At 39.1% G+C, this 26815-nt stretch overlaps 1 protein-coding gene across 4 annotated transcripts in view; it reads left to right on the forward strand.

Moving 5' to 3' along the window:
- RALGAPB (Ral GTPase activating protein non-catalytic subunit beta) overlaps positions 1 to 26815 on the forward strand; it is an 89340-nt gene that overhangs the window by 54918 nt on the left and 7607 nt on the right. For all 4 annotated transcript variants that reach the window (XM_043478772.1, XM_043478773.1, XM_043478774.1 and 1 more), the window contains 10 exons: positions 365 to 516; positions 6260 to 6447; positions 9603 to 9709; positions 11388 to 11540; positions 13919 to 14128; positions 17934 to 18092; positions 20985 to 21150; positions 23539 to 23661; positions 25152 to 25288; positions 26683 to 26791. In XM_043478772.1, the coding sequence (XP_043334707.1) occupies positions 365 to 516; positions 6260 to 6447; positions 9603 to 9709; positions 11388 to 11540; positions 13919 to 14128; positions 17934 to 18092; positions 20985 to 21150; positions 23539 to 23661; positions 25152 to 25288; positions 26683 to 26791 (1504 nt within the window). The remainder of the gene's footprint in view (positions 1 to 364; positions 517 to 6259; positions 6448 to 9602; positions 9710 to 11387; positions 11541 to 13918; positions 14129 to 17933; positions 18093 to 20984; positions 21151 to 23538; positions 23662 to 25151; positions 25289 to 26682; positions 26792 to 26815) is intronic.

Genomic DNA, 26815 nt, shown 5'->3' on the forward strand with positions numbered 1-26815 from the left:
GATACCAGAAATTGCTTTAAAACTATCCAGGTGTAGCTGAATTACTATTACATCTCTTTCAGTTGGCTTTCACAATTTATAGTCCATGGAAATTTTATAAGAATGATGACTGATAAAATTGAAGTGAATTTATCATTACTTATTATCTAGATCTCTCAATACTCAAATTTAATCTTTAAAGAAAAATTGGGGGGGCAAGTTTATTTCATTAAATTACTATGAAGTTAATATGTACCTACCAAAGAAAATGAGAAATTAGAGTCCCACCACCAAAACACAACCAATACTGGCACTTGGATGTATTTCCTTGTCTTCTCATAAGATAGATGTATTACAAAAACTAATCTGCTTTTCCTTTTTCTAGGATTGTCTTAAGGAAGTGCTGGAAATTGTGGAACTGGGTATTTCAGGAAGCAAGTCCAAGAACAGTGAGCAAGAGGTCAAGTACAAAGGTGATAAGGAGCCAAACCCTGCCTCCATGAGGGTCAAGGATGCTGCTGAAGCCACCCTAACATGGTATGAAAGTGACGTCACAGGGGTTGTGTCTCGGGGTTAGAACAGATTAGATGTGATCCTTTGTTGTTTCATCTCCTCCCCAGTTGTTCAGCATTAAGTGACATAACCTGATTTAGGATACTTTTCCCCCAGAAATAGAAAAGAAACTGTCTTGTTCTTTTGGACCAAAGAAACCAGGAACTTGAGGCTAAAAGTTTGGGTCCTTGTTTTTCTATGCTGGCTGACAGTAATTCAAGTCATATCATGTTAGAGCTAGAAAGGATCTTGGAGAGCCTTACCCACACCCTCACTCTGATGGCTGAGTCCAGAGACTTTGATCACACCATTACCTCTTCTGCTTTCCAGCTTAGAGATTTTTATTCTGTGCTACACCATTTATATTACATGTGATAGGTTCATTCAGCCAAAACTTATAAACATCCTCTTATGAACTAGTAATAGAATTGTAAAAATAAATCAGATTTAGTTACCACATCCAGAGAGCTTCTAGTCCAATAGGGAGGAGTAAGATATGAACACAAATATCTATAATATTAGCTAGAGAATAAATGCTCCAAGAGAAGGGGTACATATGGAATGCAGCTGTGTTGGAAGAAAGGAATGAATACTTTTAGATTCGGGGAAGTCAGGTTCCTGAGGAAAATCACATTGACCTGACTCTCAGAGAAAGGATAGTTTGAGCTATAAGTCAGATTGCAGAGTGGTTACGGCAGCAAGAGAGAATTCCTATTTCAACTACTTTGGTAATGAAGGGATGGAGACAGGTTGGTATCTTGAAAAAGTAGCAGAGAGAGTTGAAAGAGTTTATGTTTGGCCAGTTAGTTAACAGAGTAGGAAGAGGGAAGAAAGGCAGTTTATTAACTGAAAGAGATAGGTGGAGAAGATTAGGTAGAATTGGTACAATTGGGAAGAAGTGTCTTATGAAAGGGTAAGTGTGGATGAAGATCTAGAACAACATAAAAAGCAGGGAGGAGAAATGTCAGGTCATATTAAGTTGGCTCATCTTGGTTTTAGTAAAAGCGGTAAGACAGCTTGAGGGCTTCCCTGGTGGCTTAGTGGTAAAGAATCTGCCTGCAATGCAGGAGACAGGGATTTGATCTCTGGGTCAGGAAGATCCCCTGGAGAAGGAAATGGCAAGCTACTGCAGTATTCTTGCCTTGGGGAATGCAATGGACAGAGCAGCCTGGTGGGCTACAATCCATCGCATCACAGCAGAGTCAGACACAACTCCATGACTACACAAGAAGACAGCTTATAGAAGATTTGTATGCAAATGAGCCTTTTCCAAGAGAACTTGGGGCATGCACAATAAAGTTGGGTTTATTTCTGTTCCTCATGGGCTTAGGTTATTCAGTAAAATTTTAGAAGCATGCTTGCTTTAGTTCAGTCCTGCTCACTGTGCTAATACTGGGCTTTCAATGACTGTGGAGGTTTGGCTAACAGCTGGAAAATCAGAAAAATGTGTTTAATTACTAGAAATGATTAAAGTCCAGAGAGAAGACCATGCGTGGTCTGGGGTGGACTTAAGAATATTATTAAAAACTAAGATCTGATGTGTACCTTGAAGAGTAAAAGGGATATGAAGAAAGGGGGAAGGCTGTTTCTCACTGGGACTCTGCATTATATAAAAAAACGTTTGCTCCATTCTAGCCTATGGATGGGACATTCCATTGAGAGCATGATTGGCAGTGAGGATTGGATATGAGCCCAGAATGAGCAGAGACTCTTGCTCGTAGTCCCCAACCTAGGCAGTAGCTGTCTAGGTGGCTCATCTTATCTCTGCTGGCAGCTCTACAAAAGGCCTCATGTCTTAAAAAGGGCCTGGTCATGTATGAATGTGAGAGTTGGACTGTGAAGAAAGCTGAGCGCCAAAAAATTGATGCTTTTGAACTGTGGTGTTGGAGAAGACTCTTGAGAGTCCCTTGGACTGCAAGAAGACCCAACCAGTCCATCCTAAAGGAGATCAGTCCTGGGTGTTCATTGGAAGGGCTGATGCTGAAGCTGAAACTCCAGTACTTTGGCCACCTCATGCGAAGAGTTGACTCATTGGAAAAGACCCTGATGCTGGGAGGGATTGCGGGCAGGAGGAGAAGGGGACGACAGAGGATGAGATGGCTGGATGGCATCACTGACTCAATGGGCATGAGTTTGAGTAAACTCCAGGAGTTGGTGATGGACAGGGAGGCCTGGCGTGCTGCAATTCATGGGTTCGCAAAGAGTCAGACATGACTGAGCGACTGAACTGAACTGAAAGAGTCATCATGAAACATCCAAAACCAATTTTCTCTGTTCCCACACAATTAGAACTTTGTGTCAGTATCATGACTGTTTTCCAGCTATGCAAACTTAAAATTTTGACTCTTCCTGATTTATCTCTGTTTTATCTGTCATTCCTCATATGAAGTCAGTGACCAAGTCTAGTAGACTTTAATTTTGGAAGTATTTCCTCCATTCCCTCAGACCTCAGCATCCTAGTCCAGGCCCTTCTCACTTTCTGTCTGATTTCCCTGTTTTCAGTCTCTCTTTTCATTTTGCATTCTGTTACTGGACTCATCATTTTAGATACTGTGCTTATTCTGCTGTGTGAGTGTTTGAAAACAGTAGAAGATTTCTGTTTATTGCCATATGGTGTGACATTTTTGGTTTGGTGTTCAAGGCCCTCCTTGAGTCCCCACTCAAACTGTGATCTTTCCTAGCACAGCCCTTCTGCCCCAGCTGGCTGGCCACTTGTGGCTGTGAACTGCGTTTGTTCATACCTGTCTGTCTACTTCCCCTGCGTTTTAGGACTTCCCTCTCCTCTTGGCCACATCCTCCACAGTTAACTGCTCACATCACATCTAGCTACCTCTATGGAACCTTCTTTGATTTTTCTCCTTCTTTTCCACACCTCTGTGTTCATTCAGTTTGACCCAGCCACACTACATGAGTTCTATGGTGTCATGATCACACCTGGTCATATTTGATAATGTGCTAGTCTTAGCTCCCCACCCTGGGAGCTTTTTACACCCAGTTCCCTTTTTACATTCCTCACAGTGTGAGCACACAGGAGATACAGAATGCAGATCAGCTTGTTGGTGTTTTTCCCCTTGTTGTATAATATACATTAGGACTCTTGGAAGTCATTTCAGTAGTCCCTCTGCTTAGTGATTTTTAAGAGTTATTTACCAAGTTATTTAGCCTCTAATTTTGGGATATTTTAACCCCCCCTCCAAGTGCCCATTTCATGTTAATTGTTGAAAACTTGGTGTTTCCATTGAGCTGAAATCTCTCCCACTTTAACTTCTACCCATTTGTTCTGATTCAGACTTTTGATCATGAAATCCTTTTTTTCCAAGGAATGGGGATATCTGAAGACAATGCTTGTGTTCTTTTGTTTGTTTTTTATTTTACATTTTGGCTCCATTCCCTGGTAGGTGGGATCTTAGTTCCCTGACCAGGAATAAAACCCACACCCCTGCATTGGAAGGCAGAGTTTTAGCTGCTGGACCACTGAAGGAATCCCAAGAATGCTCATTCTTTGCTCTTGCTCTTTCTCATTCTTTTCTGCCAGTACCTTTAACTATTTTTCATATGACAGGGATTTAAAGTACTTTTTATCCTAGTCATTTTCCTTTCAGTGGCATTGGTCTGACTGTGTACCTCTTTAAAGGGTGATCACCTTTAAACTCTGTAGAATATTGTATTTTCATTAAAATTGGGTTTTTGAGAACCTAGTCAAGCCAAACCTTAGAGGCTATTTTTTTTTTTAAACACATTTACCTTTTGTCTTTCTCATCCTGAACACTTGTTTTGGGGTGTTTGGGTGTAATTATAGAATTTTACATTTAAACTTGAAATTTCTTTATGTAAGATTTACCTTATTATTTTTAATCTTTTAAGACTCTTTTGGATCCCAGCTCTTACTCTGATAACATTAACTCTGCAGCTCAACTTTAGGTCAACTGCAGATTTAATGAGCCTGTCATGTGTGTCCTAATCAGAAACTCTGATAAGAATATTGAACAGAAAAAGACTGACAAAGCACATGATAAGAGATTTCCTTTCTGGTTCACAGGGATTTTAAAATCTTATCTATAAGTTTTTAATGATACACTGCCAAGTAAGTTGCACGTTTTGATTTCAGAGATACTTCTCTGCCTTTCTAGTCTAGTCATTATCGAGAAGAGAAAATGTAGTTAGGCTGGTGTGATTTGATCTTAGTGACCTATTCCCTTCCCAGCATCCTATTTGATAATGTCTTAAAATCTTGCATGAAACATAAACTTACATGGTCCAGATGCTTGTGATAACCATCTCTGTTCCATATTAGAAAGCCTGTGTTTTTCCCATTACTGGTTTTCTACAAATCTTTAGGCCTGAACTCATCATGAAATTCTCCTTGTCCTTGAAATTCTTCGATAGTCCTCGTCCTAGGAGGAGAGAGAATGGAGGGAAAGTATCTGTTGAGCAGTGTTGTCTTCTGTCATCAGAGAGATTTGGGTTCAAGCATTAGAATGAAAGAGGAGAGGCTACTCAAGCTGAGAATTGCAATGATGAAAGTAGTAGTGGGGAATACTAATTTTGCAAATGAGTTGCTTTGGAAGTGTCTGGTGATATTAGGACCACAAGATAAAATCTGTATGTGTTCTTAAGATTCTTTCTGTGTTTCAGTTTCTTAATTATGAAATGGGAATAATAATGGTACCTATTTCGTAGGGTTGTTACAATAACTAAATAAAATGTTATGTGTCAAGTGCTTAGCTCCAGACCCTGGCACACAGTAAGTGGTATTGTATAAGTTATTACTATTGTTCCTTGAAGACATGCAGGGATCTCTGTGGATGTAGACATTTTGGAATGGTTAGGCTTGATCAGTTGAATTTTAATTTAAAAGGTATTTTTTTCTTATATATTTTCATTTAATAATTACAACAGTTCTGTAAGATGTAACTACTAGTGCATCAAGTACCTTGTCTGTAAAATGAGGATAGCTATTCATGGCCACACAGTGAGAAGGCAGCAGGTCTTGGTTTCTGGTCTTTTAATGATCACTTATCTCTTCTGAGCCTGAGTTTCCTCAGCTGGAAAGTTGAGGGGACTTGGCTGATCTTCAGATCCTTGTCTGGGTCTAGAATGCTTTAGCTAGCATAGTCCTTAAACCTGGAGTGTGCATATTTTTAAAATATATCTTTAGGAGCTTCATGATTTGGAAATATGATTGGCCAGGTTCCCTGGGGAGCAGGCTTTGAGAGAGAGAAATTTGCCTGTAAGAGGTTTATTGGAAAGTGCTGTCAGGATCAACCCTTGTGGGGGAATGAGGGAAGTCGGACTGAGCAGAGGGAAGAACCAAACTGTGATACATTTGCAGCAAAGAGCTCTGGATCTGGGCTGGCCCTTCAGGAGTCTCTCATGTTGGGGCCCGGGTACTGGGTATAAACCCTTATCCCCTGGCATCAACAGTTCACTGGACATGAGCTGTCCCAGGAGGAGGCTGTGGTCTTGGATAAGGAGGTTCTCATTGGCCTCTCCAGGACTCAGCTGAAAGTTAGGGCCACCATCTCCCTGTATCTGGGGCAGTGGATCTTTTCAGTTTTGGAAAGGGAATCTGTACAGCACACCACAGCATCCACCACAGGGAGTAAGTCTGACCCTCAAGGAGGAAGCATGGCTGTGGTCAGATCAATCTAGAGAGACCGAATGATGCATGAGGTAAAGTTATGGTCTTGCTTGGGGAATTAACTGTTATCTATTGCATTCTCTCTAGTATTATGCAGTTGCTTGGCGCATTTCCTTCACCCAGTGGTCCTGCCTCTCCTTGTAGTCTGGTGAATGAGACCACTTTGATCAAATACTCCAGACTGCCAACCATAAACAAACATAGTTTCCGGTACTTTGTCTTGGATAACAGTGTCATCCTGGCAATGCTGGAGCAACCTCTTGGAAATGAACAGAGTAAGTTTCAGCACTTTGGGCTTTTTCCACTGCTAAATCAACATGTCTATCAGTATTAGCAAGCTGTCTCTGGGATCGGGGAAGGAAAGACAAATTCTAAGTAATTTTGCATTTGTCAAAAAAGGCTTCTAGCTGATGAGATAGGAGCGACTGAAAAGCAGAGGGTCAGATAGTGGAATATACCTATGAAATAGAATCTTTTAGAGGTTCTTTTTTTTTTTTTTTAGAGAAATACTGATTTTAATTCAACATAAGGTAAACTCTAGGCATCTGTCATCTTTCAGCCTAAAAATTAGCAAAACTGTTGAAACAAGGCACAATTTTTCCCCATACTTGTTACGTGGCTCCAGTTACCAAAAAAAATTATGAAAATGTTTAAACAAAAATAGAAGTCTGAGATTTTTTTTAAAAAAGTGAATTAAAAAACCTCCCACAAAACCTGTCAACATTGTTCCTTATTCTACAAAATAGCACCAGTAAGAGTAAAAGGTGTTAAAAACCATTACGACAGCATTTCTGAAATGCAGCTTGTCTGACCTCCCATTCCCCCTAAAAAAAAAAAAAAAAAAAGATTTATCGATTCTTAATGTATATCTTTACCAGCTGAGCCACAAGGGAAGCCCAAGAACACTGGAGTGGGTAGCCTATCACTTCTCCAGCGGATCTTCCCGACCCAGGAATCGAACTGGGGTCTCCTGCATTGCAGGCAGATTCTTTACCAACTGAGGTATAGTGGCTCAGACAGTAAAGCGTCTGACTACAACACAGGAGACCCGGGTTCAATCCCTGGGTTGGAAGGATCTTCTGGAGAAGGGAATGGCAACCCACTCCAGTATTCTTGCCCCCCCCCCCCAAAAAGGGGGCTCAAAGAAATATTTTGGAGAAGGAAATGGCAACCCACTCCACTATTCTTGCCCCCCCCCCAACAAAAAAAGGGGCTCAAAGAAATATTTTGGAGAAGGAAATGGCAACCCACTCCAGTACTCTTGCCTGGAAAATTCCATGAACAGAGGAGCCTGGTAGGCTACAGTCCATGGGGTCGCCAAGAGTCAGACACAACTGAGTGACTTCACTTTCACTTTTTTTGGGGGGGGGCCCTTCCCTTGTAGCTCAGTCGGTAAAGAATCTGCCTGCAGTGCAGGAGACCCAGGTTCGATCCCTGGGTTGGGAAGATCCCCTGGAGAAGGAAATGGCAACCCACTCCAGTATCCTTGCCTGGAAAATCTCATGGACAGAGGAGCCTGGTGGGCTACAGTCCATGGGGTCACAAAGAGTCGGGCACGACTCAGCGACTAACACTTAACAATGTATACCTATTAGAAAAGAGCTCCATAGCTTTATAAAAAGTTTATTTTGGTGGAATATTTTCTGTTGTTCCCTGTGTATGAAATCATTGTTCCTCTTCCTTCCTTCTTGACCTTTGGATCCTGTACCTCTCCTGTCCCGCCCTCACTCCACATTGTTCTTTTTCGGTTATTGTTGCCACCCAGACAGGCTGGAAATTGGAGGAATCATCTTCACCTGCTCCTTCCTGTTTTTCCATTATGTATTTGGTGTCCAAGTTTCTCTTCCCTTAGTGACTTTGGCATCTTCTGCTCTCTGCATTCCTCCCAATACAACCAAATGCAGGACTTTATTATTTCTAGATTATTGCAGTTGCTTCTTGCCTGATCTGATTGTCCCTCCTTTCAGTTCCAAAATTCATTACCCTTCCCTCCATCCTACTTGCTGCCATTGCAGATCCGATCATGCCCATGCCCTCCTGAAAATCCTTCATTGATTTTCCATTGATGCAACATGCACTGTTTTCTTCCCATCTTTCCCCAAGTTATAAGCATCTCAAGGTGTATTACCACTGCATTACCAATGCAGACTGCTTAAAGTACATTTTTTTCTGATGGTAATTGGAATCAACCAATATGTAAAGGAAGCATGTTTTTAGAGAAATGCTTATTGCTGGGAAGGGGAAGGAAAGTGAAGATTACAGAATCTTTGGGCATACAGGGACCCAGGGAATCTATAGATGAAGAAAGTAGGGCTCAGAGAGGATATCTGACTTGTTCATAAAATGAAACTAGATGTCTCCCAGAAGTTCAGGGAAATACCATCAGAGGTGTCCTTCATGTTGTGGTAAAATATAGTGCTTTTAATAAGAACTAGATGGGGCTTTTAATTGTTGCCCAACTTTAGAAGCACTGGTCCCAGGTCTTTCCTGCAGGTACCTCATCCTTCTCTACCTTAGACCTGGGATTGCTTGACTTTTTTCCTTGGCTTGTATCAATTATTCTTGACTCCTCCTGGTTCCCACTCCCAAGCTATCTGCTATAATAGTCTGTAAAATCCCAGTCTCCCCTCCAGGTTTCCTGGTCTGGGGGGTGTCAACCCTTTTCCAAATTTTTTAAGACTCCACTACTCTCATTCTAAGTGATTTCATTGCATTGAAAGTCCACCAAAAATATAAACAATTGGGATTATTTAGAACAAAAGTTCTAAATAATTTTAAAACAAAAGTGAGAGAAATTTGAACAAGTTTGACTGTTTAGACCAGAGGCAAAAAAAGGGAATAGGAAGAAGGATCTGGGTGCTTAGGACGTCCATTCTGCATTGATTCTCCCTTGGGATGAAGCAGTGCCTGCCGGTGTTTCTGCTGTACTGGGCAGCAGCACACAAAGGCATGGGTGGATGTAACTTCAGCTTCACAAGCACCCAGCCTGTCTTGTGCATTTAGACCGTCTGCAGCACTGACAGTTAAAGAGTATTTGCCAGGATAATGTTTCCAAAAAATGTGTGTGTGTACTGCTGGAGGTATGTGATATGATGTTAACTGGTATGTCGGTAAACATTATTTTATGTATTTTTAAGCAGGTGTTTTAAAAATATATAATTAGCACACCAGAGTTCCTGGTTTTCCTTTTAAGGATATAATTTACCTTTTAAAAAAAAGAAAAAGGGAAGAAAGAAGTTACTAAAGAAAGTAAGATAATAGGCACAGCGGTACCTGGATATGGCAGAATCCGCAGAGGTGGTTCACTATGGAGAAAAGCTAGAGAAGCACTGTGCTAGGGCTGTCTTTATTAGAGGCTCTAAAATTGACAGCCAGGGGTATTGTATATGTTGCCGGAAATAAAAACTTTTTCACCAACATTTTATTCTAGATGATTTTTTCCCCTCTGTCACTGTGCTCGTCCGGGGAATGTCTGGAAGACTTGCTTGGGCACAACAACTTTGCCTTTTACCCAGAGGAGCAAAAGCAAATCAGAAGGTATCCATCAAAAGTTACAGGGGAGTGGCTAGGAGTGAGTGCCTGTGTGTGTGTTTGTGTGTGTTGTGATTTAAAGGTTAAATAATATTCCAACAAAAATCACAGAGAAAATAAATATTTTTGATCCTAGCCAGGTTCTCAGTGAGTTCACATCAGAGTCATCTTAGGAGGCTAGAATGCCAGGTCCACTGAAATACTCTTTAAAGACATCTTCAAGGCAGGTGTAATTTCAGAAAGCTTTCTGGGTGACTCTGATATCCACTTAAGATTAAGAACTGCTCTTCTGAGTATGGCTGAGTGCCTTTGCTGTCCACTTGAAACTGTCACAACATTGTTAATCAGCTATACTTCTAAGTAAAATTAAAAGTTAAAAAAAAAAGAACTGCTGTTCTGAACAGTTGCCCCAACTTTTTTCATGGAATGTTAAATAAAATCTACGTACATGCCATATGAAAAAAGTTTGGCCAGATCCTAGATGTCTCTGTAAATAGTACTTAGTTTCTAATTGTTTCATTTAACTGTATAACTGTTAATATGCTCTGTAATTTTTTTAATGTGCTGTATAATTTAATGAAGTCTTTCTTTGGGGTGGCACAGTTTATTTTTTTATAACAGTTGTAAGTATGTGAATAAAATTTGCTCATGGGAGAAAGTTGGAAAATGAAAATAAGAAGAAGCTATTTTATTGTCACTCTTCAGAAGTAGACAGCCTCTGTTAATGTTTTAGTGGATTTTCTTCCAATCTTTTTTTCCCTTTCTGTACCTAACACTTCAGGAGCGTTTAGTCATTTTTGTATACTGCTCTTTTCATTTTTTATCACATTGTAAGCTTTTACTTAACGTTATTAAAAATTCTTTAAAACATGGCTTAATAAAATTTTACCAGCATTTGAGAGAGAAACTCACAAAATTATAGAGCATACCTAAAATAACTTAACATTCCAGATGTTGCTGTTGCTTAACATGTGTTTGCTCTGAGGAGCACACGCCTGTTTTCTCCTAGGGGCATCATAGCAGTCACCAGTCTGTCAGCAACACTGAAAGCCACTCAGTCCCATTAAAGACTGAGGAGGAAGGAGGTCAGAAAAGGCCCTAAAACCTGTTTGACAGTTTAATATGTGCCATATATTTTTTTATTTCATTCTTGGAGCAGTCTTGTGATGTATTGTTTCCGTTTGTCAGATGTGGAAACAGAAGTCACATAGCTCATATATGTTTATTAAAAGAGGGATTCGGAGCCATGAAGACCTAGGTTTGGAGCCAGACTTTTTCAGTTAAGCCATGCTGAGTTTCTTATTATTGAATTCACTGTCTAGAGATGCCCAGTGGATGTAAACTTGTATGATTTGAGAGTCCTTGGGGGAAGAAGGAAGTTTGAGCCTTAAATTTGGAAATGCCTTATCTACCAGCTTATCACTGAATGTGGAAGATTCAGGCCTGGTACAGTAGAGGTCTGTAACACATATATCAGTCGCAAAAATCTATAAGTTGATGAACATTTTTATAAAAATAAAGAAGAGTACACTGGTGCCTTTACCATTAGCAGTAGTATTTGTAGATTTTTACTGAGATTCTGTGTTTTGTAACCCTAGGGAAACACAGACATCTAAGAGACCAGGGAAATACATGTCATTTCAGACAGCACCAAATGTAATAAGCGTAATGTTTTTTTTAACAGCTTTTTGTGCCTGAACCTCGTCCAGTTCCTAAAAATGATGTTGGATTTAAATATACTGTGAAACATCGACCATTTCCTGAAGAGGTGGATAAGATTCCTTTTGTGAAAGCAGATCTGAGCATTCCAGATTTGCATGAAATCGTCACGGAAGAAGTAAGATAAATTATTACCAGCTGTTGTTAAGAGAATGACTATAAACATCCTTAAACAACTTCTGCAATTGAGATACTGCCTTTGTTCGGTATTCCTGGAGGTGACTCTTAAGATGACCTAGATGTTTGTCATCTAGGAGGTTGCCATGTAGTAAGACAAATAGATTGTGGCTAAGTGAAAGGAACTTGACATTGGGCTGCCAGTGTCCAAAGGAACCAGTCTAAAGGAACTGGACTGGTCTGTGGTTTCATTAGTATGAGGGCATGATCCAGCCCTAGTGGAGGATATTTGGAGAGGGGAGACCAGTTCAGAGACCATTATGACAACTCAGGCAGGGGATGGGAGGACTGCCTTATTAGTAGTGGAAACTTTAAATATATGGCATGTCTCATAGAGATATTTTGATCTAGACAGTCTTGGATTGATGAGGGATAGAAAAGAGCTGAAGAACTTTAGATTTTAGGCTTGAGTGGCAAAGATAACAGTGCCATTTATAGAAATACAGACATTAGGAAGAGGACAGGTTTGGGGAAAAAAATTACTTGGTTTTAGATTAATCTAAGCACTTAACTAGATTAAATAATTGGTTGCTTAGGTCAAGGAAGAAGAGTTCTAAGAAATGAAAGACAGGTATGTCAGGGCATGAGCGAATAGAAGGGCAGGTATGGAGGCTGCTTACAGTATCAGATGCGGGAGAGACTGGGGGAAGGAACACTAAGAAGAGGCCCCTGGATTTTGTTGTGAAAATGTTGGTGACCTTTGAGAGCAAGTTCAAAGGAGTATTAAAGTGTAAGGTCTGGTGAATGAATGGTAAATGAGGAAAAGGCAGTGAATATAGGCTACACTGTTAACTGTTAGCAGTAAAGGGAAGGGTTGTTGTTTAGTTGCTAAACTCATGTCCAACTCTTTGCAACCCCGTGAACTATAGCTTGCCAGGCTCCTCTGTGCATGGGATCCTCCAGGCAAGAATACTGGAATAGATTGCCATTTCCTCCTCTAGGGGATCTTCCCGACTCAGGGATTGAACCTGCGTCTTTTGCATTGGCAGGGGAATTCTTTACCACTGAGCCACCAGGGAAGCAAAAGGTACAGAGTAGGAAATAGAATGAGGAAATGGCCTAGTGAAGGAAAGGCAAGGCTAGTTTTTCTTTCTTTTTTTTTTTTTTTTTAAATTTAAGAAGAATCAGAACTAGAAGGAGCCAGTGAAGAAGGGTCAGCGCCTACACTGTGAGGCAGGCTGGGGAAATGATAAGTAATAGAATAAGGCCCTGGAGGCAATCAGGTCAAGAATCTGTGATTGTATCTAGAAAAGGGGCACTTCTGGTAAGATAGGAGAGGAGAAAGGTTTAGGTTCAGAGACATTTAGAGGTGGAAAGAAGGGAAATTGAAGCTGCTTATGTAAATTTTAATCTTAGTTCTTAGAAATGACGTAGGGAAGCAAAGATGCTTCTTAAAATTGCCAGGCAGCCCAGCTAGATTACGTAGTATCATCTGTAGTGAAGTTACTTAACTCATTCTGCTGACTTTCTTCAAAAGCTCTTGGTATCCAGAGGCATAAGTAAAACATTTGAGTGAAGTGGAGATTGGCCAGGTGAATAAGGAAGCATAAGGAATAACATAGCCATTTTATATGCTTAGAAGAGGGTATGAAGATGTCAGATTTGGGGATCTAGTTTTGGCTGGGACATTGATGAAGCCAGAAGGCTTGGAGAAATAGAGAGAGGGGTTGTGTACCCCACAGCAGTGGTGAAGGGAGAACGGGTGTGCAGGTGAGCTGTGAGAAAGGGGTTTCGGAACTGGAGCTCTCATCTGAGATGCAGATTGTGTCACGGATGGCCAGAGTTGGGAGGGTTGAGGAAGTTGTAGGAATGTAGGCCAGGCTGTTCACCAAAGAGGATGAAATTTTAAATAGGATAGATCAGAAGGAAAGCAGAGGTAACTCCCAAGAGTATAGCAGCTAATCCATGCAATTGTGGACTTCAAAGAATGAGGAGATCCTTGCAGGACAAAGATGGACAGGGGTCTGGAAGAAGAGGGAAAGTGATGTGGAAGATGGAGGGGACATGGCAGAGAATGGCAACTCTGCCCCCTTTCTTGCCAGTGTAAAGGGAAGCAGAGGAAGAATGGTTTCACTTATAGCGAGGAGATAAAGGAGCCATTTTTGAGGCTGTAGGGACATTCTTGGGGTTTTATTTTAACTCTAAAACATTTTTGCTTGGTTTATGCATATTTGCTCTTGGTTGTATTGAATTGAAGCTCAGTGTTAATCACTGAAAATTATCTTCTGTTTTGTTGCTTATAGCCTTATTTTGATTTAAAAATTAAGATTAATCCTGATATGATAATTCCCCCAAAATGAAATGTTCGGTTTATTTCAGTTAGAAGAGAGACATGAAAAATTAAGGAATGGCATGGCCCAGCAGATCGCTTATGAAATACACCTTGAGCAACAAAGTGAGGAGGAATTGCAGAAGAGAAGTTTTCCTGATCCAGTTACAGATTGTAAGCCCCCACCTCCTGCCCAGGAATTCCAAACAGCACGTCTTTTCCTTTCACACTTCGGATTTTTGTCTTTAGAAGCATTGAAGGTAATTTTCATAAACTTCTATGAGTAAATATTTTGATAAATTAACACTCAACTGATGATAGCTAAAGCATTTTTGTGAAGATGGAGAATTAAAAAAAACAAACTATTTAAAATCTTACCTTTCATACAAGGAAATAAAATTCTGTGATGCTGCAGCTTACAATATGAGCTCCAAGGCAGTTTTCCCATGAGTGTATTCAGAGTTCTGTTGTGAGAGCTGCTTTGATAATATATCCACCTCTGACTTTTCCTAGGTGCTGTAGGACTCATGTTATATATGTTAATGACATCTGTAAGCAGTTAGAAAAAGAATGTTAAAACTTTTCCCCAGTAAACTTTATGAGTGAAAGTATGGGCTACAGTTGACTCTGCTCTTTCATGCCACTTTTGAAAAGGAATGAGTGTAAACACTTAATTAGATTCTGCAGTTTCTAGGGTCAGACTGTCTTGGTTTATGCCCTGGCGTCACTACTTACCAGCTGTGTGATCTTGGGAAAGTTACCCAACGTCTGAGTCTTAGCTCCTCATGTCTGAAATAGGGGTGATAAGGGTGTCATCTCACTGTGGTCGTGCCAGGGGTTTCATGTAGTACACAGAACAGTCAGCCAGCCTGTAAGGTAAATGTTGCCATTGTTCTTAATTTCACTAAAACAGTTTTACCAGGAAAGTGGTGGTATCTCTATTTCACAGATATAGAAACAGGGCCTCAAAAATGTGAAATAGCTTCCATGTATGTGAATTCAGAATTTGTACTAAGGCCTGTTTGTTTTGAAAAACACAACTGAAGATTGCCAGGCAAGAAGTCACTTATTGCACAAGTTGCCCCCTGCCTTACTCTCTAGCAGCTACTTGGTTGAAGACCATTTAACTTTTAAGAAACATAGAGGGGAACATTGCTGTCTTGAGTTTGGATTTCAGCATGTAGATGAAAAATATTTTACATTGTAGAAAATTGAATAAGTGGTGGAGAGTAAAAAATAAAAACTCTTAAAATGCAGAAGAAAAGAACAGAAAGAGGAAAATAATGAGAAATGCAGTGGTAAATGTGGAAGGAAAGGAACAAAGATACAACCTTACAGATGATTAGTGATATTCCTAGTGGAGAAAATTGGACAGAGTAGAAGCAGTAAATAAAAATATTCTAGAAGGAAATGATTGCGTGCTGTGGACTGAATGGAGACAAGACAAATCTCTGAGATTGCAGTTTTCCTTTCATGTTATCTACTGTAGTTGAAATGTTTAATCTTTCAAGAAAATAATTGCTGTACTTTCTCACCTGGGTCAGAACATAGGAAAAAGTCAGAAAGTAGCCTGATTTATTTTGTGAATCTTAGCGTATCTCTAATAACTTAAACCTGACAGAACACACATGCTAAAGTATGTACAAAAGTATTAAGGAAAATACTAATAAAACTGAATTCAGCAGCATGTTAAACAAATTAACTTCTACAACCACATAAACTTTATCCTAGGAACGCAAGGAGAGTCAGTTATTGGTAAATATTAGTAAATATATAAATTAGTAAATAAATAAAGTTATTAAGAAAATAATTTGATTCTGTCAACAGATCAGTCAATAAAGCAGTCAATATTCAGCAAAACAATATTTAGTCTGATTTTTTAAAAATGAATAAACAGCCAAAAACTTCACCAGGGCCAGTAATGCAGATCTGTGTAAATGGCAGCCCATTTAGGAAACAAGATGGAGAATGAGGAAATGTTTAAAAAAAAAAAAAAATGTGTAGGGAGATTCCCCCAGTGAGTAACATCTTACCTGACTATAATAGAGTAGAAAGGTCGATGAAATGCTAAAAGAAACTAAATAAGGGAAAAAACCATTGGAAAGGAAAAGACAATTCCCAGGTAATATGATTTCTAATTAGACAGCCATGGCATCGACTCAGTGGGCATGAGTTTGAACAAACTGCGAGATAGTGAAGGACAGGGAAGCCTGGCGTGCTGCAGTTCATGGGGTCACAAAGAGTCGGACACGACTGAGCTACTGAATGACAACAAGAAAGAGAATCAGTAGAGTGTCTAAAGTAAATGAAAGTTAAGATCACCACATATGAAGTACAAATATTAATGACTATAGCTGTTAATATCCAGTTAGAAATACAATGCAAAATAACTGTTACAACTGTGATACTGACAAAAGTTATCCTAACAAAATTTATTAGGAAAAACATAGACCTAGAGGAAAATACTTTAAGAAGTTATTAAGAGATATAAAGTACATGCATGTTATGTTCCTGAGTTAGAAGATCATCCAGAAGAACAAGCTGATGAGGTAGCTTTTAAAAAAAAAAAAGAATGAGGAGCCCTTGTCCTATAAGATGTGTTGTAGCACACTGCCAGACTGTGGTTCCCTCTCCATGATTTCAAAGTGAAAAATGAAAAGCAGAATGTTTTTTGTATGTTTGTAGAAAATTCATTTAGTAGAAAAATCTGACCTGAATTGACACGAGGCTATCTGTAGTCTTTTTTCATAGTGTGAATGCTCTTCTATTTGACTACAGAAATAGCAATGTCTTTAATGACAGGGTGTTGCCTCAGCCCTTGTTTGGAGTAAGAAAAGAGTAATCCTTGCTATCTCTGAGGGATGCTTTCCTGAAAAATACCATGGATGACACAACCTGCTGGTCAAGATCAAGATCTCAAAGAAGATAAGGGATGGGGGGGGACGGACAAAACAAGAAATGCATAAAAATTAATAGACTATTTTTAAAAGCAGTTAGGTTTGCAGAACATCCGAGTAGAAAGTATAGAGAGTTTGCATATAACGTCTCTTCCTCCACACACATAGTTTCTCCTCACATCTTGCATTGTTGTGACATAATTTGTAACAATTGACGAACTAGTATCAGGTGGATTATTAACTGAACTCCATAGTTTACATTAGCGCTCCCTCTGTGTTGTACAGTTCTGTGGGTTTTGGCAAATATGAAATCACATATGTCCACCATTATAGCACTGTAGAGAAGAGTTTCACTGCCCTAAAGTCCACTGTAGTCTTCCTAGTCATCCCTCCACTTCTCTGGAAATTCCCCCAACTCCTGACAACTACTGATCTTTTGCTGTCTCCACAGTTTTGCCTTTTCCAAAATGTCATATAGTTGGAATCATATAGTATGTAGTCTCTTCAGATTGGCTTCTTTCACTTAGCAGTTTGCATTTCAGGTTCCTCCATGTCTTTCTGTGACTCGATAGCTCACTTCTTCTTATCATTGAATAACATTCCGTTGTGTGGATTTATCACAGGTTACTTATCCATTCACCTACAGAAAGACTCCTTGGTTGCTTCCAAGTTTTGGCAATTACGAATGAAGCTGTTATAAACATTTGTGTGCAGGTTTTTGAGTAGACGTTTTTAATTCATATGGGAAAATATCAAGTTATGCAGTTGCTGTCCTGTGTAGTAAGATTATGCTTAGCTTGGCAAGAAACTGCCAAACTGTCTTCCAGCATGGCTGTACCATTTTCCATTTCCACCAGCAATGAATAAGAGTAAAATACATACTAAATTTTTTCTAGAAAGTTTGGTGTATTACAGAGATGATTGGATTTTAAATTAAATACATAGTATGATCTCAACCATCTTTAACAAAAAAAGGCAAAAAAACTGGAAGGAAGTACACAAGAATGTTAAAAGTTTCTGTAGTTTGGGATTATGGTTCTGCTTATTCCTGTCACTTTTTAATTTTTTTTTTTTTACTTAATGTTTATTAAACCATGAGCAAGTATTGCTTTTATAATTAGGATAGTGCAAAGAGATGATACCTTCTCCTTTCTTCCTTTGGTGGTAGGAACCTGCAAACAGTCGTCTACCTCCTCACCTTATTGCACTTGACTCCACGATACCTGGATTTTTTGATGACATTGGGTATCTGGATCTCTTGCCATGTCGTCCCTTTGACACAGTTTTTATTTTCTATATGAAGCCAGGTCAGAAAACAAACCAGGAGGTAAGATTTCTGGATTTGAGGGGTAATTTTTTATGCTGTAAATTGAAAAAAATTTACATGACTTGCACTTCTCTATGGTGGAAGGTGAGTTATTCTTGATCCTTAAAGATTTCTTGTAATCAGTTCAGAAACTGAGTTAAATGAAAACTATGATGCCTAGAGTCTTCAGTCTTTTGACTCTCAGTGAATGTGATGTAGAGAAGAGCTAGAGCATGTCTTCTTACCTTAAGGAATTCAGGTTCATAAGACACAAGTTAACCATGAAAAGCTAAAGTTAGGCCTTACTGCCCAGCAACAACTGTTTACTAACCATCTTCCCTGTGGCTCCCTCAATGTGCCCAAGTGTAGAAGTGATAATACCCTTTCCTCTTGAGGAACTCACTCCAGGTAATTTCACAAGGAAATAATTTTAGTCAAAGTATGCACAGTAGGAGAAGAACGTCTGAAATAAAGTAAAGGATAAAAACAAAATAAGTAAAACACAGTTGGATACATGTAACAAAGAGACTAGGAGAAGGATGAAGACAAATATAAGATAGGTGAGAACAGAAAACTGAGAGCAAATGTCAGGAGATCAAGTGTCTAATAGAGATAAATGGTTGAAACATGGATTGGACAGGTAGTTACCAACTGTGACTAAGAGAGGACCAAAGAAAGAAGTGTAATATATAGAATGTATTCACATGTGTAGAGCACTATGACTGTATTATCTTGGAGTTTCACTATAATCATTGTAAGACCATTAGCCAATCAGATTAAACACACTTGAAGAAATTTACCAGAATTACAAAATGTTTATACTAGAAGCATATTTCAGATTATTGGCAAACTACTAGAAAAGGAGAAGATTCTTCTCATTTCATGTTAGTGATTCAGTAAATACTTACTAAGTGTCTGCTGTCAGGTGCTTGGGTTCTAGTGGTGAACAAGATCTACAAGGTTTCTGGACTAATGGAACTACTGTTTAGAGGGAAAGACAGATGATTAAACACACAACCGTGATAAAGTGTGCTGATAGGAACATGTTACAGGAGCCGTAACATTAAAACCTAACCTGGTTTGAAGAAGACTTCCTGGAAGAAAAGACTTTTAAGCTAATGGTATGAGGTATACATTGACAGTAGGTTAAAAGGTAGAAGTGGGTTGTCACTAATCAAGAAACAACATGTGTAAAGGCCCTGGAGGTGAGAGAGAATTTCATTTTCATAAAATTCATTATTGGTTCCAATTTGTTTGGAGCTTGGGAGGCTACTGGTAGCCAGAGATGAGACTTACAGACTCAAGTTTTTTGGAAGATCCTCAGTAGAAGTGGATTAAATGCAGAGGGTGCGGATCTGTTTTGAAGGAAGTCTAATGCGTGGTTCATATGAGAGTAGTGGAGCCATTTTCCTCCTACATATGGAAGAAGACACAAACCCTTGAGGTAATTCTTACACCAATTGAGTTTCCTTAGCTTTTTAGGGACCAAGGGTGACTAGAAAACAATTCGATTCCCAGAGGCCTCCTTTAGAATGGCTGAGTCCTGCCTTCCCTAGCCCCACCGGGAAGATTTAGATGAATTTCTAGCTGTCAGTCAGCGGCCTGCAAGTTGAATTTAACTTACTTATTGTATCTTGGCTACATTTTGAAATTGTTTAAAAGTCTCACCTCTGAATAAAACAAAACTGGGAGAAAACAAAAACTGGCTGTCAATCAGTTTCCTGGCACTTATAAGACTATGAAGGGATGTGGGAAACTAAATAGGTACACTTCTGAAGAGAAGTGTTTAAGAGATGAGGCCTGGCAATGATGCCCGCTAGATTGAGAAGTATTTGATGTAACCCCATATTTTGACTTTGTTAGGTTAGCATTGTATGAACTACATCAGTGATCTGTGGGCTGGCTACATTAAAAGTTACTTGGGAGACCTCTTGAAAGTAGTAATTCCAGGATCTTATCTCTGCTGATCTGATACAGAGGTTCTGGAGTAGGCTAAGAAAATCTCATGTTTAAGAAATTCCCCGGATGATTTTGATACACTACCTTTCTCCGCATTTCATTTTTAATTTGTAGAGGATTTCTCATTTTCCTTCTTCTAGCATTGGACTTTGAACAGCAGCACTGTTGCTGTTTTGAGCCAAATAATTCTTGTGGGAGCTGTTCTATAAAAATAGGACATGTAGCAGCATCTTTGGCCTCTGCTCGCTAGATCCCAGCAGTGCCCCACCAGTTGTGATGTCAAAAATGTCTCCAGACACTGCCAGATGTCCCCTGGAGAGCAAAATCCACCTCATGAGAACCGCTGTTTTAGAACAAGGGACTTTTCTTTCTGGGGCCCAGGAATTAAATTTGGTACCTGGTGAAGAGGAGAGAGCCTTCATTGTTATCTGGGATGGTTGTATTCTCTTCTTTGAACCCAGAGAAGAATGTTTTCCCACTCATTTATTAATTATAGCTAGTCATTATTGAATTTTTAATAGGTTTGTGCCTTTTATAGCATTTGTCAAGACTTGTAGGTAAATAATCACATACCTATGTGAAGGCAGTGACCTAGTGTTTTTGTTTACTTTTAGTAAACATATCTGGCTCAATAGTTATTTTGCTAGGGAGAGAGTTGAAGGATTTTCTAGCTTTATCTCACTTAATCTTCACAGCCATCATTATTATTCACTTTATAGATGAAGAAACTTAAACAGTGGGGTTAAGAAACTTGCCCAAAGCCCAGCGAGGATTTGAACCCAGATCTATATAACCCAGAAGCATGCATATTTAACTGCAGTCATATGTATAGTCCTCAGTTTATTCTCGTCTGACAAATCAAGTCCAAGCTACTTCAAAGAGAATTTTTATGAAGATACTTTGATATGCTCTTTTGTTTCCTTCATTATAGTTAATGATTGGTATGTATTTCAGATTTTAAAGAATGTGGAGTCTTCCAGAAATGTTCAGCCACATTTCCTAGAATTTTTGCTCTCCCTTGGATGGTCAGTAGATGTGGGCAAACACCCTGGCTGGACTGGGCATGTTTCCACCAGTTGGTCTATTAACAGTTGCGATGATGGTGAAGGACCTGAACAAGGTAAATCTCATATGGTCATTTGTTTTTTCTTATTTTGTTACTCTTGACTTTTCCCCTTTAATATGAATTTGTAGTCTTATGAAAGGGAAAAAAAAAACCAAGCAGAGGTATGGGATGGAGAAGTCTCTTTCCTCTCATCCTCACAGGAGATCACTTAATAATTGTATCATCTTCCAAACATTTTCTGTTAATATGAGGAATAATTATGTATGTACATATATAAGCATGTATGCTATATACATACATTATGACAACTAATATAAAATTAATGGCTTAATTATCACAAGGTTGGTAAATTTTTTATAGTGGGAGTGACTAAATTCCATTTTCTATAGCAATATTATAATAAATTTAGATTATAGCAAACAGTAGTTTCCTAACAAGTATACTTTGTTTAATAAATACAGTTTTTCTACTAGCAGGTATGTTTTTTAGACTTTGTGGCTATCATTTAAGGTTACACTGTTAGGACATTATATAAAAAACCTTTGTAGTAAACAGCTGACTGAGAGATTCATACACATCGATGCAAGTCCTCCCGAGGAACTGTAATCAGGATAGCAAGTACCAGAGCAACTATAAGTTTAAACTTAAGGCCTTTGCCCTACCTGGCTGGAGCTTTCTGTTCCAAGGGCCCTTGAAATCACTGGAAAGTTAGTAATACTTCTCTGAAGTGGGGAATGACTGTGTCTAGTGCTTTGAATTAGCAGAGTTCCTCTGTCAGCAAGATTATGCTCTTAAGTTTCCCATTAAATATCATTGTGACTTGTGACATAGTTTTCTCCTGCTTTCAACCAAGGTTGAATCAAAGTATATGAGAATATGCTCTAATTTCAATTGCCACATAACCTTTAATAGTTATGCTTAAGTGTATTTATCAACTAAATTCCTACAAGTAGAATTGATAAAAGATTTGCACATTTTTCAAGTTGATAAATGTATAAATGTATCACTTGGATGCTTAAGATTGCAAGTAACAGAAAACCTGACCCAAACTGGGCTAGATTTTGAAGGTCATTTGTTGCCTCATATAACTGAAAATTCCAGAGATTAGTGTACAGTTTTGTTGCCATTTGATCGGCACTTCTGTTCTATTTCTCTGCAGTTTTCTTTTAGCTCTGTTTTCCATGTGTTGGCTTTGTCCATCCTGGCTTTCCTCACAGTGCAAAAAGGCCATTCCAGGCTAAAGCCATTCACATACCACACTAGTCTAAAGAGGAGAGGTTAGCTGGGTCTCAGAACCTCCCTTCTCCCAAAGCCAGAGATACACAGTGATTAGACCACCATGAGCCACCATTAGACTACCTCTGTGGCAAGAGAGGTGGAATGACCCTGATAGAGAGATGTGAACGAGGAGGCGGGTAGAATGAGTGTTGGGGCAGTAACAACAGTATCTGCTATGGTAGACACAACACCTGCCCAACATCTAAACCAGGAGCCAGCACCTACAGCCCATGCCTGTCTTTGTAAGTAAAGTTTGTTGGCACTCAGCCTCACTTGTTCATGCATTATCTGACTGCTTTCACACTACAACAGCAAACTTAAGTAGTCATGGCAGAGACCATATGACATGCAAAGCTTCATTTACTATCTGATCCTTTGTAGAAAAAGTTTGCTAGATTCTGGTCTAAACTTCATTTGCCACTTCCTCACCAAATTAGGTGTCTTCTGATCTGTTAGGTGAGTTTTCTATTTTTAATTATGATTGAGTTTCAGCATCTTCTCATATTTTTATTTCTTAGCCGAGAACTACTTGTTCATTTCCTCTTCCCAATTTTTTGTCAGGTTGTTGGTCTTTTATGTATTACTTGTAGGGCATTGTGTTCATTTTAATGGAGAACTGTACCAGCTCTCAAGAGTGTTATTTTGGTTAATTCTATCTTGCAGACTTAGAGAAGATACTATGATTAAAGTTGCCTGTACATTTTCATATTATATCACTGATCACTGGAGAAAATGGCACAGAAGCAAAGCTGAGGAGCAGTAGAGAGACCAGGGACAGAAATGCCCATGAGCAAGTGTACACACACGCAGGCGTCTGCCCCACCTCCCTTCAGAGGGACTGGGTAGTCTCTCTTTTAATTACTGTTACCTCTTCCGAAAAGACGATTCCCTGAATCTGCCCGATACACATGAACTAAGGTCCTGTTAATCAGGAGTGATCTGATTTAGTTTCAGAAACCGTGAAATTAAGATTTTATTGTTTAAAGTTAGTATTAAGCCATTTAATGAACATTCATAGTTTATTCTTCTTACACATTAATTCATGTTGGAAATGTACCTTCTATTTATTATTACTTTTTTTTAACCAGTTAAAATTTCATGTAGCAGGGTGATACTGGTTTTCCCAACTTTTTAGAGCAGTAATGTAGTGTTTCTCATTCGTAGATGAAGTGATTTCCTCTGAAGATGTTGGGGCTAGCATTTTCAACGGACAGAAGAAGGTGCTGTATTATGCCGATGCCCTTACAGAAATAGCTTTTGTGGTTCCTTCTCCTGTGGAGTCCTTAAGTAAGAGAATTTTTTTTGTGGTACTGGGTTTTTTTTTTTATGGAACAATTTTTGTATTCACTGGTTTGTGCAGTATTATTGCACTGGGAGAGATTCTGAAGTCATCTAAGACATTCTTAAGCTTCAAAGACATGATAGCTTTTAGATTATGCAGAGGTGTGGGGTGTTAGTTCCTTTTAACTAAAGGAAGGTAGGAAAAGACTAGAAGACTGATCCTGTAATAATAATTTTTAAATAGCAAAGGAGATCCACTTTGACCCATTTGTTTAACTTTCTTTAATCTGATTAATTGGACTTCCCAGGTGGCTCAGTGGTAAAGAATTTACCTCCGAATGCAGGAGACGTAGTTTCGATCCTTGGGCTGGGAAGATCCCCTGGAGAAGGAAATGGCTACCCACTCCAGAATCCTTGCCTGGAAAATCCCATGGACAGAGGAGCCTGGCGGGCTAATGGGGTCTCAAAAGAGTTGGACATGACTTAGCAACTAAACAACAACAAATCTGATTAGTTTAACTAATACCTAGAAGCCCTGTTTTTCATTTTTCTCTCTAATAAGTGAACCCCCACCTGTTTCCCTGTTTCCATGTGAGAGCCTTTGTATGGAACCCCAGAGAATCCTGCAGTTGGAGGCTCATGGTGGTAACTGCCTAGTCTTCTAACACTGAGGTGGAGAAATTCCAACCTAGAAAAGGTGGCCATCAAGTGTGTTCTTCTCAAGGATCAGGAGTGATCATTACTTCTCAGTCTGAATTCTTAGTCTTATTTTGCCTTGAATCTTTGCTTCTTGCAAATTAAGTACATTACTTTGTGCCTGACCAGACAGGAGATGGAAAGCTTCACCTTCTCCATGAGACCGTCCATAGGATGGGATGCTGCACATCATGCTTTCACATTTCTCATTTCTAGGCTAATGACTTTTCCTGTACCCTGCTTTGGCTGCTTCTTAACCTTTGTACTTGGACCCTTGATTTTGCACTAGAGGTTCCTCCCTTTCTCTTCTCTGGAGCCAGTTGTGTCCCTGGAAGGAGGGCCCTTCCATGGTCTAGGCCAATGTCTGAGCAGCTGTTTGCCTTCATGTCAAGGCTGTGATCTCCTGCCTTAATTCCAGAAGCCAGGCCCCAACCGTCCTCTGTGGACTGAGTCCAGACCTGGTGTCTCTGGCCCAGCTTATTTGCACCAATTCAGTAGAGCTGGAGCCAGCAAATTATGGCACACAGGCCAAATTCAAAACACTAAGAATGTTTTTTGCATTTGTAAAGGGTTGTAAATAAAATAAAGAAGAATATGCAGTAAAGACCTATATAGCCAGCAAAGCCTGCAATATTTATTACCTGATCCTTTACAGAAAAGGTTTGCCAACCCTTGCTCCATAAGCAGTGCTTTGCTTAAGTAATTTAAGTTGTACTGTTAACATAGTTAGTTTAATAAACACATTTGCTCTAACGAAGTAGTAGGTATTTTATTTATATATATTTTTCTTCACCCTATAGCTGATTCACTGGAAAGTAACATCTCAGACCAAGATAGTGATTCAAATATGGATCTTATGCCAGGAATTCTGAAACAACCATCCCTGACACTTGAGCTTTTCCCTAATCACACAGACAATCTTAATTCCTCACAGAGGGTAAGTCACTTTGTTGATTAATCTCCAGAAATTTGTAGTGAAATGGAGGTAATTAGGTAATTATAGAATCACACCTGAAAAGCTTTTAACTTTAACCCAGAGAATAATTATATCTGTACTAATTCATTAGGATCTTAATTTTTTTTAATCAAATTTTCATGATTTTCTTCTTTTCAGCTTGCAACAGATGATTCACTCTAATTCCATCTTTGTTGTTTTTCTCTATTTAGTCATTTCGGTTCCATGCTTGGTCTTTCACCCATTCCTTCTCAAGTATAGGTTATTATTTGGTCCCTGAAATATCCAGTAAAGGTACAATAGTGTATATTTTGTAGCATTACTCATGCAAAATTCATCTTCAGTCTGACAGCGCACATGATGGCATTTTGAAGAGTAATCCAGTGTGTGAATAAAGGCACCGAGTGAGGTGACGCAGCAGCTACCACAGGAAAAGAGCATTTTGGTTTTACACTTTTCTCTTACCTTATCAGTGGACGTTACATCTTTGTCTGTGTTCTCCCCTCGTGTTATCTCCTAATCCTTACTGGAAAATGACCAAGTAATATAGGAAGAGTATAGGATCAGTTTAGAGATGTAAGACAGTTGATATAGAATAAATAATAAAGACCAAAGAAGTGTTGTGCAAACTTGTCTGAAGCCCTTCTTCCATTGTAAAGAATTTTAATTTGGACCTCTCTACATTTAAAATTATTTTTAATATAAGTATTTGCTTAAAAGATTATGGGAAGGGTTTCACCTTTAAAATTGATTTAGGAAAAAAAGTTAGTTTGTATAAAATTCTGAAGTAGACTGATTTTGAAAATCATAAGTTGCTACATTTAAAAAAGATTTCACAGAATACAATTTGGAGAAGAGCAAGATCGGTAAAGCACCATGTTTTTATTTACCACATACTTTGCAGACTACTCACAAACTAAGGGGAAAAAAATTCATATCATTATCTCAGTAGATACAGGAAAAGCAGTTGACAAAAATTCAACACTGAAAAGATCCCCAGGAGGAGCAGTGATGTTACTCTGATAGAAAAAACATACTGCCTTCTGGTCACAGAGGTAGACTCAGATCCTCTTAAGTGCTCATTAAGATGTAGCATGAAAATTTTGTTTTTATTAATGTCAGTTATAATTGTTCAGTATTGCTTATCTTTTTTTTATTTGAATATTTTAGACTTTCATTGCCTTGTTCTAGTTTGAGACTTGATAAACAGAGAAACCAAAGAAGGGCTTTTTTGCAAATGTATTTTATACTTTTTTCCAGAAGTGACTTCCCATGATCTGATCCTTATGTCTCGGGTAGCTTGATGAATGTATGATTGTAGTTTTATTAAGCCAGTTTTTTTCCCACCCTCTTCTGCTTTTCTCTGCCTCATCCAGCTCAGTCCCAGCTCCAGAATGAAGAAGCTGCCTCAGGGTCGCCCTGTGCCTCCCCTCGGACCCGAGACAAGAGTTTCTGTAGTCTGGGTGGAACGCTATGATGATATAGGTATTGTGCAAGGACTTTGTCCAT

The sequence above is a fragment of the Cervus canadensis genome, chromosome 10, assembly GCF_019320065.1.
Source record: "Cervus canadensis isolate Bull #8, Minnesota chromosome 10, ASM1932006v1, whole genome shotgun sequence".
NCBI classification, from domain to species: domain Eukaryota; kingdom Metazoa; phylum Chordata; class Mammalia; order Artiodactyla; family Cervidae; genus Cervus; species Cervus canadensis.